Raw genomic sequence first — 17,382 nt, 5'->3', positions numbered from 1 at the left:
GTCAGTGGACCAAAAGAATAGGACCAAAGAGTCAGGGCTTGGATCACAGGATGCCCAAGGCACTTTTGCTCTGGCCCGGGCCTGCAGGTGAGTTACAGGCAAGAAAGCACATGATCACAAGGAAAAGGGGGGCTTCGGCCTGTCACTACAATTAGTGCAGATGGTTCTCAAATGGGTACGCTTGTTCCGCAGACCACCGAGACTCAGCGCAGGGCTGCAGGAGGCAGGCACCAGCGCTTTTCCCCGTTGAGTGTCTCTGCCCTCTCTGTCACCTCGGCTGACTTGGCAAGGAGGCAGGGAGGGTGACTGCAGGGCCAGGCTGGGAGTTGACTGCAGGGAGGGAGGGCCACCAGACGATGACCATTGGGGTCGGAGTGGGCGGCAAAGGGCAGAGAGACCAGATCATTCCTCATAGGAGTCAGGTGATTGGTGAGTGAGAGCTGAAAGCCATTTCCTGAGCACCTGCCGCCTGCCGGGGGCTTTACCAGGGTCTCCTTCATCTCTGATCGCCTCTGAGGTAAACAGCACCTTTCTCTGTGGATAAGGAGGCTAGTGGTCAGGGGTGCTGTCCTCCCTGCCAGGAAACCCTGGCCAGCTGGGATCACTCGTCACTGGATGCATTTAAAAAGGGCTCTTCTCATTATCATTCCATAGGATTGAAACAAGTAAGCAAAATAAAGAAGCCATAGGGCCTGGAGAAGGACTGGAACTATGCCTTGTCTGGAGGCAGAGGGACTGATCATACAGCCGGAATGGGTCTTCCGGCACTGCAAGAAACCTTAAGGAATTTGAAGTCCTGTGGTTGCCAAGCACTTGGGCTGCAGGAACCCAACTTTTCAGCAGCCTGTAGGCCAATACCCACTCCAGAAAAGAGACCAAAGAGGGATCGGTCTGGTTGAAGAGAGGGTGGGCCCCAGAGTCCTACCCGCTCAGCCTCTATCAAACCAGCTGCTGGGAGGGCCCTTGGTCTGCAAAGAACTCACTTTAGGTTCCACCCCCTCATGTTACACATATGGGAGAAGGAATAGTGGTCTCAGCCTCTACTTTGGCTTCACTGATTATTTTTTAAAGATTTTGCCATAGGGCATGTGTACTCATCCAGGAGAGAAAGACAGAAGGAAAGAGAGAAATCACTCCCCAGGGGAGGTGGCCATGTTTCAATCCCACTATCCCTTCTCCACTCTCCTGTTGGGATTTTTGGGCACACACCTAGTGTGATGTTTAAGCCACCGTGTCCACAGCTCATCTGGTGGTCAGCCAAGTGGAAGTCCATCACTTCACCGCGGTGCCACCTGCTGGCCCCTTTCACTCTCTCGCTCTGACCCAGACCTTGCTTTCTTGAGCTATAGGCCCACAGACTCGCCCACAGCCCAGTGTTACCCCAAATAGCTGTGTCTCCAGCAAAGTTCTCTCCTTACTTGTCTTTGCTCCAGAACATCTTGGTTAACAGTACCCCCCCCCCTTTTTACCCCATTTATTCAATCTAGAAACCCAAGAGTCAGCCTTGAATCTTCATCTCCTTCACTCCCATCCCCAACCCCTCCCAAGCCCACCAAATCTAACAAGTTGTGAGTCCTGTGTGGTTTACCACAAAATCTCCCTTCTGGTCTGTCTCCTCCTCTTGTCTCCATTCCTTCTGCCTGAACTCTGGTTCACAGTGTTGAATTCTTAAACACTCTAACCTACCCTCCCTACCTTTGTTCTAGAGTAAAGATCTTTCTAAAATGAAAGTGCGATCACGTCTCCTCCTAGGCCCTTTCATTAACAACTTACGATCACCTCTCATCTATGACCCACGGGGTAAGGCCAATTTTACCAAGGCTTTTCACAACTTGACTCCTCCCTCACTCTCTAGCTCCTGGACTTGCTGCCCCTCAGCGCTTATCTCTGCACTAGTTAGCAGCCTTGCCTCAGGGCTGGCAAACTTGTTTCTGTAAAGGGGCTACCAGTGCGTCTACTAAGCTTGTGGGCCCTGTGTCAGCTGCAAAGGGCTCCATTCTGCCCTGAGGTGCTCACGAGCCGTAGTATCACTGCGTTTCACTAAACTTTTATTTATGGACACTGAAATTTGAATGCCATATAATTTACAGGTGTCATGAAATACTATTTTTCTTTTTTTTTCTTCAATGATTCAAAATGTATTGGATTGTTGGAAAAGTCATGATGCATTTTTGCATAGGTAAACAGAAAAAATATGTCATGTCTTTTCTGACAGCCCAATAAAACCCATTCTTAGTTGGAGATCATACCAAAGCAGGTGAGGATGTATTTGGACGGTAATCCCTGCTCTGACACAGAAGTAACCATGCTTCCTTCGCCTTAGCGGTGTCATGCTTCCTGACCTTTGCTTTGCCTAGAACGCTCCCTCCTATTGTCTGTTCAGCACATTTCTGACATCTGTATAACCTGCATTTAAATCCTTGCCTCTCTTTCTTTTCTTTTCTTTCTTTTTTTTTTTTTTTTCCTTTGGCCTTCCTTAAGTTCCTCCAACCAAACTAATTGCCCTTTGATCTCTGGTCCCAGAACTCTTCCTCAGGCCTCAATTACAGCTCTTCTCATGCTGTGCAGAAGTTAGATTTGTATGTTTATGCCTCTCATTAACTTGTTCTCCTTGAGAGCAGAGACTGGCCAAGTCATGTTCATCTTCTATGCTGTCACGGAATTATGTCACACAGAAGATGCTTATCTGATTGAACACAAATGCCTCCTTTCTGACAGCCAGTTAGAGGTGGAACGCAACGAGAACTCAGACCTTCTGATACCCTGTGGTATTAGTTAAACTTGTGTCTGGCCACGAATACCCGCAAACGCTGATTGACCTGAAATAGAATAAACTATGCTATGTTGTAGGTTATTTATCCTTTTCTAAAAATATAATTATTTTTTGTTTCCCTGGGAACAAATATCCATTTACTGGCATACATCTGAAGTGCCATAAATCACCTGAGACTCTAATGCCATAAAGCTGAGCATGGGCGAGCCTGATCTATGCTGGTGATCCTCCACTTGCTCCCCCTGCGCTGCCCTCTCTCCAGACCTCATCACCTGACTCCACCTGCTTCATCCTCCAAAGTTCTCAACGCCAGTTGGCCTCCCAGTGCACTGGGCAGGACAGAGCAGGGCTCTGTTCCTTGCCCCTGGCTTCCTGCTGCGTTGGCACCAAGGCACAGCAGATCAGAGGGAGGAAGGGAGAGGTCCCCTCCTCCCACACTGCATCATGTTTGGCAGTAGCTTTGCAGGTCTGCCAGGGCCCTCTTCCATGGCTCCAACTCTTGCCACTCTGTCCTTCGGTCCATTCAAGCTTAGTGGTGGCAAGGCCACCTTGCTAGTTCGTCCACAGGGTCTCTCCATCTCCGTGGGTTCCTTTAAGCCCACCCTCACTTCTGTAGATTGTCCCCTTTCTAAGACTTCTTCAGGTAAAGCCAGGGAGTATCCGGCCTGCAAGGTCAAGAGTGCTGAGGCTGGGAACCCTCAGTGGAGTCGCCAGGTGAGTCACTGTTATGTGACCTGCACATCCCTGCACTGTGTACGCTCGGTCTGGAAAACACCAGCTAGAGCAGGTACCAGGACAAAATCTCTTGTTAGCACAGTCCCAGTATGTAAGCATTCCAGAGCCAGAGCAACACCAGCAGTTCAAACCCTGGCTCCAACACACTGCTGTTGAGACCTTGGGCCAACTCTGTGCCCTCGTGACTCTCCTCCCTCATCTGTAATACGGGGCTAAATATAGTACTTCCTTCACCCCAGCTCCATCGGGCTTGAACAGGGTCATCGGTGCCAAGTGCCTGCGCCCTAGGGAGTCCTCCTGAAACATGGGCACACGCTAGTCTGCAAAACTCCATCGTGGGTCATGCTCGGGGAGATGGGAAGGAGAGAGGGCCTGCTTTCAAGAAGTTCATAATTAAAATAGTATTTTTCTCATTGTGGGGTGTTCTCTGCTATAGGCTTTTGAAATTAAGTTAGCGTTGGCACTAGCATTGAATAATGGAAGAGACTTTCAGGGCGATCTCGGTGAGGGTAAATACCACTTGGTGACATTTTCCCTTTAGTTCTACAGATGCATGTGTGTACTTGGTTGTGAAGGAAAATATATCTTTTTACAGTGGGTGAGATTAATGAAACACAGTTTAAAATCCACTGGTCAAATAGGAAAGGCAAAGTACCCAAAGCTCTGTAAGAGAAGCCCTGTGATTTTGCTGGAAAACTCACATATCCTGCAAAAGAATTTGAGCGTCACTGTTTATGGGCTGTGTGATCCCGAGCTAGTTACACAACCTCTTTGACCTTTAGCTTTTCCAATAGAAAAAATTGGGAGTAAAAACGTGGCACTGCGCTCTGGGGAGGAATGAATGGGGCAATGCGTGTACAGTGCCTTGCACAGGGTCTGCAGCTGATGCGTGCTCTAGACCAGTGATTGATCCCCAATCTGTTTGGGACCAGGGACAGGTTTCACAGAAGACAATTTTTCCATGCCCAGGGATGGTGGTGAGGGAGATGGTTTGGGGATATACAAACACATTAAATTTATTATACACTTTGTTTCTATTATTACTACACTGTATCATACAATGAAATGATTGTGGGCTTGTTTTCCTGCAACTAGACAGTTCCATCTGGGGTCTCCTATGAGCACCGCTGACCTGACAGGAGGCGGAGCTCAGGCGGTAATGCGAGTGATGGGGAGTGGCTGTAAATACAGATGAAGCTTCACTTTTATCTGCCCGCAGTTCACCTCCTGCTGTGCAGCCCAGTTCCTAACAGACCATGGACTGCACCGTTCCACAGCCTTGAGGTTGGGATCTTTGCTCTGGGGGCTGCTTGGGCTGAGTTCTTGTTACCTATGGTCTGGCATAATGTCTTAACCTATCATGATGACAAATGGGCCCTCAGTGACTCAATATTAGAAACACCCGGCACTTATTAATCACATGAAATTATAACCTTCAGTTCTGCTTTTCTCTGCTAGAAAAAGATTCTGAGCCAGATAGGCGCTCCGCTCACACTGAGGCCCAACTGCATAATAGGCACCATCTCCAAGAAAGCTCTCTGGCCGAGGTTTTGTTAAGTTCATTGGATTAAGTTTTTATTGTTGTTGTTGCTCTTATTCTCAGGTTTTTCAGATGTGTGCTGCTACCCAAGGCTAAGTGAATGAGGCGGTTTATAAAAGCTTCTGATTTTAAAGGTAATGTTTCTGCCGTTGGTGCTGCATTTATCCCAGTTTTGAGCCGGAAAGCCGGGTCCCAGGGGCCTCATAGAGGAGGCTCCTCTCTGCCTTGTGCCACCTCTGAGGAGGGTCCAGCAGGTACCTGGCCTCAAGTGCTGCAGCTTCAGATAGGCCCTTATACTTAATAGGTGTGCAATATAAATTTGCTGTCAAGTCTATTAAAACCAACATCAACCAGTGATCAGTAACAGTTAAAGGCTTAATGAGCAGGTTACGAGGCCAATCCTTGGTGTTTATCTCTATAAATTTTGAGTATTTCAAATAAACTCAAGATTGGAAATGAGCGCTCGCCCACTCCCATGGATGTGCTAGATTTTTAGATTTCCTCCTGTTTAACCACCCTGTTGATAGATAGTTTTTGGGTGTGAGAATTCTTCATTATCGGAGCATAAATCTGCCCACCTGCAGCCCCCGCCTGCCATTCCAGGCCTGATCTCTGCCCCTAGACAGCTCCTCTCAGATCTGAGCACCTGGGCTGCAACACTGCCTACAGCCACTTGCCTGTCTCTGTCTCACGTTGCTTGTGGGCAAGGGGAAGAGCTGAAATTGGCTGCTCCCCTACTTTGTACGAGATGGGCTAAAGGCTGGTGGTTAAGAAGGTGGGCCCTGGATTCAAAAGACAGGAGTTCAGATGGCCTTGGGAAGTTGGCTTAAACCTCCTGAGCCTCCACTTCCTTTCTATGAAACAGGGCGGTGACAGTATTTACCTCCCAGAAATGAGGAGATGGAGTGAGAGGGTCGCCGAGAGCCCAGCACTGCCTGCTCTTAGAAGGCACTCTGAGCAGTACCTATCACCGTCAGCCTGGCCTGAAGAGGCCCAGCTCGGGCTACCAATTGGAGTAACGTCACTCCTGGGGTGGGAGACCACAGGGAAAATGCACAGTGGATAGGTGACAGAGGCAAAGATGCCCTGAGGCCACACAGGACCGGTTTAAGGAGGGGCTGAGTCTGCCAGGCGCCATTTCTGCCGCCCACGGAGGTAGGGTGCAGTTTCAGGCCTGCCTACCTTGGTACTGGGCGCTGAAACCACGCTGCCGGTGGTTGCCGTCCGACGTGAAGTGCAGCCGCAGCCAGTTCTTGCTGCTGATGACAGGGGGCCGTGAAGGGCAGCCGCAGCCAGTTCTTGCTGCTGATGACAGGGGCTGGGAGGCTGGCCCCGGTGAACCTGTGGGAAGGAAGCAGGCAGGGTGAGGGACCAGAGCTGGGTGGCCAGGGCACAGGCACCCGGGAGTTTCCCCTCATCCTTCGTGTGCTGGGGCCTCAGCCTGGCTCTGGCTCAGGCAGGGAGGGCTGGGCAACCCAGCTGCCCTCCGGTGGCCTGGGGCCTGGGCAGCTTGAGGTGGCTCCTCTAGGACCTGGCCCCACCGCTAGGCCTCCTGAAATGCTAAGAGGAGGGGACTGAGCCTTCAGGCCTGGAGCAGAGCTAAGCATCCCCTACTTACAAGTGAGCTTTCCACGCTTTGTCCTTGTGCCAGGCTTTTTGCCTTCTTCGCCTAGAATGCACCCAGTAACCCTTTCACCTGCACCATACATGTCACCTGAGTGACTTTGGAATGCCCCTTGAATATGGCATCCCTAGGAAAGTCTTTTCTACTTTTTTTGGCTTTGAAGCCACACGGCTCTGGATTGAGATCCAGGCTCCAGCGGTGTGATCTCGGACAGCCCCTGAGCCTTTCTAAAAATGAGGCTAGCTCTAAGAGTTTGTGGGAATAAATGATAAATCTGTGGGAAAGAACCTAGTCCGATGTCGGACACATATTCGATCAATAAATATGATTTTCCTGGGACCAGCAGTTAGCATAATGGCTATGTCGCTGGACTCCCACGTAGTCGACCGCAGTTCGCGTCCCGGACCCGGTGGCTTAAAACTCACGCCAGGGGCGTGTGCGTGCGTGCCCAAGATCCTGAGAGGAGAATAGAGGAGAAGGGATTGCAGCGTGACCATCCCCCCTGGGGGGTGATTTCTCGCTTTCTGTCTCTCTGTCTCTCTCTGTCTGGTGAGCGCACGTGCCCTGTAATATTCAAATTATAACTCAGTTACGTGGGTGTGTGTCTCCCTAAAATAACACCTCGAGTGGGGCAATGTCGCTTATCAGTGAAGCAGTTAGAGCTGCAAAGTGACCAGCTTGTAATCACAGAGAAATCTTTGGAGACTTGTGAGTTATCTATAAACGGGGTGATAACAGCCCCTCTCCCATACAGGCACAAGCGAGCTCGGGATAAAGGCAGCTATTTTTTGGGGTACCCTTCACTCTCCTGGTGGGATGGTCTAATCTCGGCTCCCAGCCCCTAACACAGCCCCTAGCACGGGCAGACTGTCAGGGCTGCAGCAGAGAACACCCGGCATGGTCATGTGAGAATAACGCAGGAGATCTACGAGGGACTCTTTACAAAGGCAAGACCAGCGAGAGGGCAGCACCCCGGGGCTGCTATCAGGAGAGCTCGTTATCAGCCCCCATTCTGAAAGAGGGAGAACAGGAAATTGCTATCCCTATACAGAAGCCACCATTCAGGACCCAGACCATCCGTGGTGAACATCCCAGCAGGAAGGGTAAAGAACACCCAGAACGGCTCAGTCTCCCCTCCTCCAGTCTCCTGCCGGTGCTCCTGTGAACCTGTCCAGCTGGTTGCCAAGAAGCACAGGGCGCAGCCTCAGAGGAGGACCAGGAGGGACAGATGGCAGAGACCCAGCTCATGGGTCCTTACAAATATGTATTAAACAAAAGAGCTAACCAAGGCACTTCGCACCCTGCAAACTGAATTCTTACTACAGTGAAAACGCTGACACACGCCATACTCCGGGAATATAACGCATATTGCGGTGGTGAGAACTGTTATAGAAACCAATTACTGTATTTCACCAGATCCCATTTAAAATAGTTTATTATAGCCTGAGTCATTTAAGTTTTCTAAGGAGCCACAAATGGTATTGTGAGTTTTTTCTTTTCCTCAGGCCAAATTCAATTCTATTTCAATGACAAAGCTTAGAGGCTATTTACATAAGGGAACTAGAAATGGGCAGAACTTACCTGAATAATTCAAAACCAAAGGCTCCTTACTGCAAAATGGAATGAGGAGAGGGCACCCCGGTCTTAAGAGCAGGATGAGGGTGATGCTCGAAATTGTAACCGGAAGTTGGTAAGACTTCCCTACCTGAGATCAGGGCAGGATCGTCTGGCAGGGGACACCTGTGTGTGCTGCAGGAGCTCATTCGGACAGACTCTGGAGAAGGCCAGCCTTCACCTCCCACCGAGCCCACTCCCGGGAATCCTGGAAACTGTTCATTCCTGGGGCCCCAGCTGTCAAGGCCCTGTTGCCCACACCTCTCCTCTGCCGCACCCTACTCCCGGGCACAAACACGGATACTGGAGAGCTCTCTTGGCACTTATTAAAGAGTTGGGAGCTTCCGTGACAGACCTGTCACGTGCAATGGTCGAGAAGGTGTCATGCCTTGCCTTGCTCAGCACTGTCCAGTGAAAGTGACAGTGGCCCTGAGAAGTACAACCATCAGTTCTCACTGTCTTAAATAGGAACATGACCTTTCTAGTAAAGGAAAAGAAGGGGGCCCGGGCCTGGGTAAGTTACTTCGGACGGAAAGCTGAGCGGGGCCGTCCGTACCCCTCCAGCTCATCCACACTTCCTGCGCACTCCGATGACCGGCCTACGGGACCACATCGTGACAGGTGCAAATAAAGCCGGGGAGCTCCGGGTGTCCAAAGGGCTCTTTGTCTTGAGCTCTTTACCCAGAACAGACCTGATGATAGTGTGTCCCCTGAGCCCTCCTTAAGACTGCCCGGCACTGCACATCCACGAGAGCGTCACCGCGACTTCTCTGCCTCTCCATCTTTAAGAGTCTTGGACTCTGGCCTTCTCCTGGTGGCAGCGCCTTTAATAAAGCCTTCCGCTAGGCAAACTCTCATCTCAGGAGCTGGCTTGCTGTGCTGGGACACGCACCGTCCTCGACTCTCACATGACGCTGAGCAATCCGGAGCGTGTGCTGTAGGTGTGCGCTGCGGGAGCTCGTTCGGACAGACTCCGGAAAAGGTCAGCCTTCACCGTGAGGAAGCAGAGTACTGGTGGGCGGAGCGGTCCAGGCGGGAGGTCCAGGCGGGACAGTACAGGGAACTTTCGGGGCCGATGGCCGTGGTCGGCGTCTTGATTGAGACACTGATCATATGGGATGCACACATCAGTCAGAGCCCCAAAGAACGATGTGCTTAAAGTGGATAATTTCATTTTATGTAAATTATCCCTTAATAGAGTTAATTAAAACCAAAGTAAAACAAAACTGCAATGGCCGCCGATCCTCGGAGTAAGAGAGCCAACTATGGCCTCCAACTATGGCCTCCAACTACGGCCTCCGCGGCCTTCGAAAAGACAGTGTGCCCCCGACCCCCTTCTCGCCTCTTCATTCTTCATGCTCCGGCCACGTGGGTCTCCTTGCTGTCGGACACGGGCCAGGCCCTCTCCTACCTCAGGGCCTTCACTCTTGACAGTCTCTGTCAGGCTGGCTCTTCTCGCAGACCTCCACCTGGCTCCCTCCGGCTTCCTCTATGCCTTTGATCAGATGTCACCTCCTCCGTGAAGCCTTCCCAGTCTGACTCCTGCCTGGCTTTTATGCTGAGAGTGTGTGTGTGTGCAGGCATACACACACACATGCACACACACACATGCATGTACGCACATAGATACACACATGCACACATACACACACGCATGCGCACACATACATACCCACATGCACAGACACCTCTCTGGTCAGATGAGCAAACACACACTGGAACACGCACTGCTCTCTGCTCCTCTGCCTTTGCCGTGGCTGCTCTTTATGCCCTTTCCCATTGCACAGAAATATCAAGGAACTTGCTCAAGCTCACACAGCTCTGAAGAGGCAGAGGTGAGATTCCAGCCCAGGTTATCCCACTTGGATCCACGCACAGGGAAGGAAGGCAGAGGCACAGCTGAGGCTGAATTCCGTTCTCTCCCTGCTCCTCCTCCCTTTCCTTCCCCCAGGATCCTCTTTAATTTTGCACCCTCTTAGAATCGTAATTAAAGGAGAGAAACACAAAGAGAGAGTGTCCCCTTCAAACCTTCCTGTCCACATTAACTTCGCTGTGGGGGGTCTGGGGAACTCCGAGTTGGACCAGGAAACTGCTACTGCAGTGAAACATAAAATGTATTTAAGCAATGACACTCATTTTTTTTTTCTTTCTGGTAAATTGACTTCCACTAAATGGGTCTTCATTAATGGAATCTGGCTCAGGGAGGATAAAAAAAATGCTTCTTTGAATGCCTAGAGTCGAATATGGAGAGCGTGGCTTTGAGTTCCAGGAAGAAAGCTCTAAGCGCTTGGTAATGGGAGAGCAGGGAGCAAACTGTGAAAAACATGAGAAGCAGCTTCTTGTGTGGTCAGGACGTGGGGTGCTGAGACACCCCACCAGAGGACATGACTGCAAGGCGTTGCTGCCAGCCGAGGGCAGGGGCACCGGGAGAGGGTGGTTTCAATGCCAGCATCTCTGAAAACTCACAGCCTCAGGAAGAAAACCCATCCATCCCTCAGGAGCACTGGCAGTGGTTTCCTGCCTGTGGGGGCCATCGCTGCTGGGGTTCCCTAGATGTCGGGGGTCCTGGCAAAGCCTGGGATCTGCGAGATTCAGCCGCCATGCCCCTTCTTGGTGCAGCCTCCATCCTGTGAGGCAATGGCATGCAGCGTCCTTCCAAGGCCTCCTGAGGGCACCGCCTTCCAGCTAAGCTTGTGCAAGGCCGTCTGATTGAGGGGGCATCTCTGAGCTGACACCAACCAAGCAGAAGCCACCCTCCATCCAGGGCTGGCGGGGGTGACATACAACAGGCACCTGCCCTCGCCCTCTCCCTGCACCCAGCCCCTTCCCTTCCCACCTGCCATCTGCTCTACCTGGATGGATGGAGAGGGAGAGGGCACTGCGACACAAGCAGGGAATCCTTTTTATAAAAGAGATTTTTGCCACAGGGTGTGTGCATTTGCCTGAGACAGAGACAGAGCCAGAGAGAGGGAGAGTCAGGAATCCACCCTGCCCCGGCACCGTAATCCCTTCTCCTCTTGGGGTTTTGGCCATGCACATACACCTGGCAATTTTCAGGCTGCCTCTGGGACTTGAACCGTGGAGTCGGCCACGTGGTATCTAGCACCTTAACCACTGTACCACCTGCTGGTCCTATGCATTTGTTTTTTAAGTTTATTTCTGTCTTCTATGAGAGGAGAGAGAGGGAGAAAGAGAAACAAGTACCCTACAGAGAGCTTAGGGAACCCTAACGTCACGATCCACCCCCAGTCTCAGCGGGGTGAATCACAGGCTCACGCACGTGCAGCCAGTGGCCCAAGGAAGCCTTAGGACACGAACCCAGAACCCATTCTATGTGGAGCCAGCCACGTTACTGCTGAGCCGCCACTCAGCCCCTCCATGAACTTGCTAATGTCCCCTGGTCGTTCCTCCTCCTCCGCGCACCTCCTCTCGGTGACCCACACCCCACGCCACCCTCCCAGCCGCCCAGCCCAGGCATCGTCCTCATCGGCTCCCTCTCCTTTGCCCCCATGGCCCCTGCAGCCCTGTCTCCTCCACCTCACGGCCCTGTCATTTCTCCCCTGGGCTGCAGACAGCCTTCCCATCTGCCCACCGCCTCCACCCCTACTGCCCTCCACCCCTACAGCCCCTGCCTCGCTGGATATCCAGCAGAGAAGGCTGAACCCAGGGCTCCAGGATAAAAGCCAGATTCCCTCCCCTCTGATGCCCACTGAGAGCTCCAGCTCCTGGAGGGGCTTGTGCGTGGAACACGACCAGCACCTCCAGGTCCCTGCCTTTGTACATGCCATTCCCTCTACCCGGAACGCCTTTCCCTGCCACTCTGCCTGACTGCCAATCCCCGAAACCTAACCTAATGTCCCCTTTATGGTCTCTCCAACCCCCCACCATCTCTGTCCCTGTGGGTGTCCCTCACACTGTGGACATACCCTTGCCATTGTCCCGAGCACAGCAAATTATCTTTTTTTTTTTTTTCTAGAGATTTTTGTCATAGGGTGCGTGCACTTGCCAGAGAGAGACAGAGACAGTGAGAGGGAAAGTGAGAAATCACCCCCCAGGAGGGATGGGCACACCGCCATCCCTTCTGCTCCATTTCCCTCCTGGGATCTTGGACATGCACATGTGCCCGTCATGAACTAGAAGCCACTTGGTCCAGGACTCGAACTGCAGTAAGCCGTGTGGGAGTCCAGCGATGTAACTGCTCTGCCACCTGCTGACCCCTGTAATTCTCTTTCATTCGAGCATCTCCCCAGCTACGAGGCAACCTCCACGACAGCTGGGATGGGATCTCGTGTGTTCCTGTGTCCAGGAACACAGCACAGTGCCAGCCACACGGGGCAGACCCATTCGGCAGGATGGGCTAGCTGGCCGCAGCGGCGGTCCAAGTCCAACCATCGCAGCTGTGCCGTCGCTCACGTGACGTCCACAGTGCCACACTCGGCAGCTGCTGCGCACAGGGGCTGTGCCAGAGAGGACGGCTCAAAGGCCAGGAGCGTTTATTTCCCAGCCCTTTACAGAAGACGTCTGCTGACCCTTACCACGGATGTCGCACAGATGAGCTGGCTGGCTGGTAAATGAAAATTTCATTTCCAAGTGGGGATTATGAAGGACACACGTAGAGCTTAGATACTTCATTATGCTATCTTGGGTCGTTGGAAAAGTTACGACTCACTTTTACATGGAAAGACACAGAAAATTACATGACTTTTCTGACAACCTAGTAAAAGCCGTGAGAGTTTAACCGCTTGCCAGTGCGTTTACTGCAGGACCAGGACCTCTCCTTCATGGGCTTGCTCTCTACACTGTTTAACGACAGCCATAAGGCACTGCTCATTTCCGAGTTGGCTACGTGTTGTGTATTTCTGGTTTTTTATTTACTGAGCGCCTCCTATGGGCCAGGCACTGTGCTAGGTGCTAGGAATGCTCTGCCCCATGCCCTGGGCCCGTGGAACTTCTACCTAGTGGGGTGCAGTTGGCTTGTTCATGCACACCTAATATTTAGGAAGCAATTCTCTTTAGAGCCTCTCCTTCATGGAGTCATTCCAAAGCATTCAATTTAGTTTCCATAGATGCAACTGTATTCCTTTCACACTCATATTTCATCAGTTTATGTGATGTTTAATTTAAATCACATAATTACAATAACAAGTATGACTGGCACAGGGAGGATTGGCAACAAATCCAACTGATTCTCGGAAAGAGGAGCCTTGGCTGGTGAGAGCAGGAGTGCACAGCCACTGAGGGCTGGGGGGCGGCCCACGGGCCGTGGGTGCTCGGGGTGCCACGGGCAGTAGTCAGGGATGCTACTGAGGCCAGGTGGGGCCAGGCAACCTGGGGGGCTGCCTCAGTGGAGACAGGGTGAGGGCGCCCCGACGGAGCACGCTTTGGGAATGGACAGGGACAGCAGCCTCTCGCAGGTGGGCATCCTCCCTCATCACGTCCCTCTGCTGCCAGGACAGTGCGCACCGGCTCCTCTCCAAGTCCAGGTTTGACGAGAACTCAGAGGTCATCTAGGCCCAACGCCCAGCTGTGTCCGCACCCCGACCACAGCGTTCTTGACAACGATCAGTCACGATCTGCTCTGTTTCCAGCAACCGAGGAAGCCCCGGTTCCTTGCCTCACCCTCCTGCCCACGCCCACCCACCCACATGCTTCGTCAGCCGCTTCCTACTCATCCTCCAGGTACCAGCCATGGCACCAGGAAACTGACCCCGCCCCTGCAGAGTCTGGTTTGCTTCTCCCCCATGGTCCCTTGGGCGCCCTGCACGCTCGAGCACTGTGCTGCCACAGCCTTGCACTTCCAGGCGGAGGCCCCTAGGACAGGTCACAGCTCTCTCTCGCTACCTTGCGGTGTCAGATGCAGGGGAAACGTCAGTAAATACCACTCGGTGGGAGACGGAGTGACTGGGCAGCTGAACGAGTGAACGACACCTGCCGGGGAAAGCAGGGGTACATGGGAAGAGGGGCAGAGGGAGCAGCAGGGAGCACGTGTCCCAGGGGACAGCGGGGAGGTCCCCGATCACCATGCTGGCCTCCGGGGCGCTGCTCACACCTGTCAGAACGATGGGCTTCCCACCCCTGCTGTCTTGGCAGTGGCCGGTACTGTCCCGGGCACGTCCTTGGTCCCTCGTGCCGACCTGTCCCCAGAGCAGCAGCCGGGGTCTGGTAATCGATGTGGACAAATGCTCCTTCTTTCCAGAAACAACTCAATAAACGGAGCAACCACTGGAGCTCTGTCCCGCTGGGCTCTTAGCCCCGGGTGTGCACACGGCACAGTGGGTCAGCGCCTCTGCTCCAGGCACCGGCTCTCTGCGGACCTGCGTCTGAGCCCGGGGTGCCGGGAGGGGCTCCCGGCCATGTCCACACTGGGGTGAGGGCTTCTCGCTGATGCCCTGGCACACCGAGAAGGTCGAGGGGCAGCTCTGGGGTCAGTTTCCCTCCATCCCCGGCTGAGGCAGGGGTGACGTGCCCCGGGTGCGAAGAGACCGGTGGGGCTGGTCTGAAGACGGGAACTGGTGCCGGGTGCCAGGCCATGGGCCGGGCTGGTGGCGGAGCCCCGAGGCCTCTGCAGTGCTCCCGCCCTTCTTCAGTCTCCAGGTCTGTCAGGCAGTGCTCCTTGGCTGGGCACTGGGAGCCTTTGAAGAGCATCTTTCTCCCTCAACCCAAAGCTCCTGGGAGGGGCAGCCATGCTCGCCGTGTGACCCTCAGGCCACAGCGGATCGGACTGGGCTGGCCACCTAACCCCCTCTGGGGAGGCCGGTCATTGACGGACTTCTCTCAGGAAGGTAGGTTCGAGTTACTGGGCGGGAAGAGGCCTGACCATGACTTGGACAGGGTAGCCACAGGCCTGGCCCTCTCAGGGGAGATGGGAAGTTGCTTCTCCCGCTCTGTCGCTGCCTCCCCGTGTCCCCTTCTCTACACGACTCCTGTGCCTTGGACGTCCTCCAGGTCCTGCTCGTCTGCCCGGGGCAGGATCGAAGAGCAGTCTCTGTCCTGACCAACTGCTGGGCCCTCGGCTGGCTGTCCCTGTCCCAGCTCAAGTCTTCACCACCGGTTAGACCTGAGTTGAGGGTGACGGCCCTGGGGCCCGGCAGCCTTCATGCCCGTGTCGATGCCCGCCCCACCAGGCCAGGTCCAGACCCTCTGCCCTCTTGCTGTCCAGGGTCTCTGCCTGAGTGGAGACGCCATGCACTGGGCTCAGAACTAGTCTCGCTCCCCTACATGGAGGGAAGAGGTTAAAGGCCAGCAGGCCTCTGGAACCAGGCAGTCCTACGCTGGAGTCCAGCCTCACTGCTCACCAGATACGAGAACATGGCGCGTGACGGGACCTCTCTGAGCCACCATCTCCTCATCCACGTGACAGGATTCCTCTGAGCAGCCGTGTGTGTGTGCACTGTGTCCGGACTGGCCTGCCACATGGAGGCCCTTACAAATGCCAGTCATCTTTCTCCCTGCAGGTCTGAGAAGCGGGGTAAAGCCTTATCAGGGCCTTGAACCTATCCTCCAGAGGGCACAGGGGGTAAGCAGGCTCAGAGCAGCATGGCCCAGGCTTCTCCAAGGAGGTGAGGACACCTGGGTCCATGCTGCTGACAGAACAGTGCAGGGATGGAGGGCTGACACTCCGTTATGCCCGGAGAGCCGGGACACCGAGTCAACTCCTTCCCCTTCCCTCAGACAACCCAGCCTGGCCTCCATCGGCTCCTGCTTGCTCAGCCTTGCCCATCCTCCCCTGTCACTGTTACCAGCAGACACGACGTGGAGAAGGAACCTGCCCCCTTGCAGGGAGGGTGGCAATGAATGCTCTGCGGAGGCCTCCAGGCTTACATTTGGAGAATCCTTCTCACCGAGAGGCTTCCAGGAGCCACCCAGCCCAGCCTTTGCCTGCCACTCGACTGCCATTCCGAGCTGGGGTGTCATGGATGCTCTCTAGACCCCTCCAGGAGGCAGCCACCCCACCCTGCCTCAGACTCAGCAGCCCCGAAGCCTGCTCAGGGGGGGAGCTTCCCAGGGGGCGGGAGAATGGGGGCTCCACACCGCGCCCACCCTAAGGCCTTGGAGCGAGGGCCCCAGAGTCATGGGGCACTGGGTCTTGAGCCTGCCTCCACCATCCACTGGCTCCGGGCCTTGAGAAGGTGGCTTTGCCCCTCCGAGCCCCTCTCCCTGTCTGCACCTCATAGCGTGCTGTGCGGACTAAGGATGATGCCAAGGCTTCCCAGCACAGTGGATATGGTCCTTGGCCACATCACGTCCGAGCAGCACGAGGATTCCAGCCCAAAGGGATGCACAGTCACTGCCTACGCAGACAGCAGCGCGGGGCAGAGGCTCTGCATGTGGGCCCCGGAAGGAGTCTGTCTGGGTCCACATCTTAGCTCCAAATGTAATATCTCGCTTTGGGCAAGTAATGACCTGTGTCGAGCCTCAGTTTCCCCATGTTGCACACGGAATTTCTGTGAGCTGGAGCACCAGAAGCTCAGCCTGGTGCTGTGCACACAGTAGGCGTCCCACGCCCAGCACTCGCGATTACAGCGAGGGCCCACGGAAGTCAGCGTCCGTCACATGCTGCCGCGTGACACGCCCAGGTCCAGCCACTGGCGTGGGGGGCTACAAGGAAAGCAAGTGGAGGGAGAGATAGGAAGGGGAGACGCAAGACGCAGGAGAGAGCTCTGACGACGCTGCACCTCGGCGCGTCTGGGCTCAGAGCACTTTCGGTTCCAGGCCGCAGCGCCCCAGGCCACATTAGCCTGGAGTGGAGGAGAATTGATTGGCTGCAGCAAACCACAACGAGAGCAGGGCTGCAGCTGGCCATAGAGGTGACCAGAAGACCAAGAGCACAAAGGCCACCAAGTCCCTGTCTCTGCCCATCTTCACGCTGTCTGCTGGCCGGCTCTCTCAGACAGGGGCCGCTTGAGCGGGGACTCTGTCCACCTGAGAAGCGCCCGAATCGCCCTCACCTTCATCACCAGAGAGAAGCCGAGGGTCTCTTCTCTTGGTTCTGAGTAGAGAAAGCCCACGGGAGGCTTCTGGTTACCTCAGCTGGGGACGTGTCCACCCTGCGGCCCCATGACTGGCTTGAGGGCCGTGCTCCCAGAGGAGGAATGT

The 17,382-nt window shown here is 54.1% G+C and overlaps 1 protein-coding gene across 1 annotated transcript in view; it reads right to left on the bottom strand.

The window, feature by feature from the left end:
- The window catches only part of CSMD2 (CUB and Sushi multiple domains 2), a 565,338-nt gene that overhangs the window by 315,446 nt on the left and 232,510 nt on the right, over positions 1-17,382 (bottom strand). The window contains 2 exon segments of the mRNA XM_027775561.1: positions 6,231-6,321; positions 6,323-6,389. Coding sequence (XP_027631362.1) covers positions 6,231-6,321; positions 6,323-6,389 — 158 coding nt within the window.

Source organism: Tupaia chinensis, unplaced genomic scaffold (assembly GCF_000334495.1).
Source record: "Tupaia chinensis unplaced genomic scaffold, TupChi_1.0 Scaffold000573_1, whole genome shotgun sequence".
Classification (NCBI taxonomy): Eukaryota; Metazoa; Chordata; class Mammalia; order Scandentia; family Tupaiidae; genus Tupaia; species Tupaia belangeri.
Note: the sequence above shows the minus strand (reverse complement) of the source record. Positions and strands in the feature narration are given on the sequence as shown.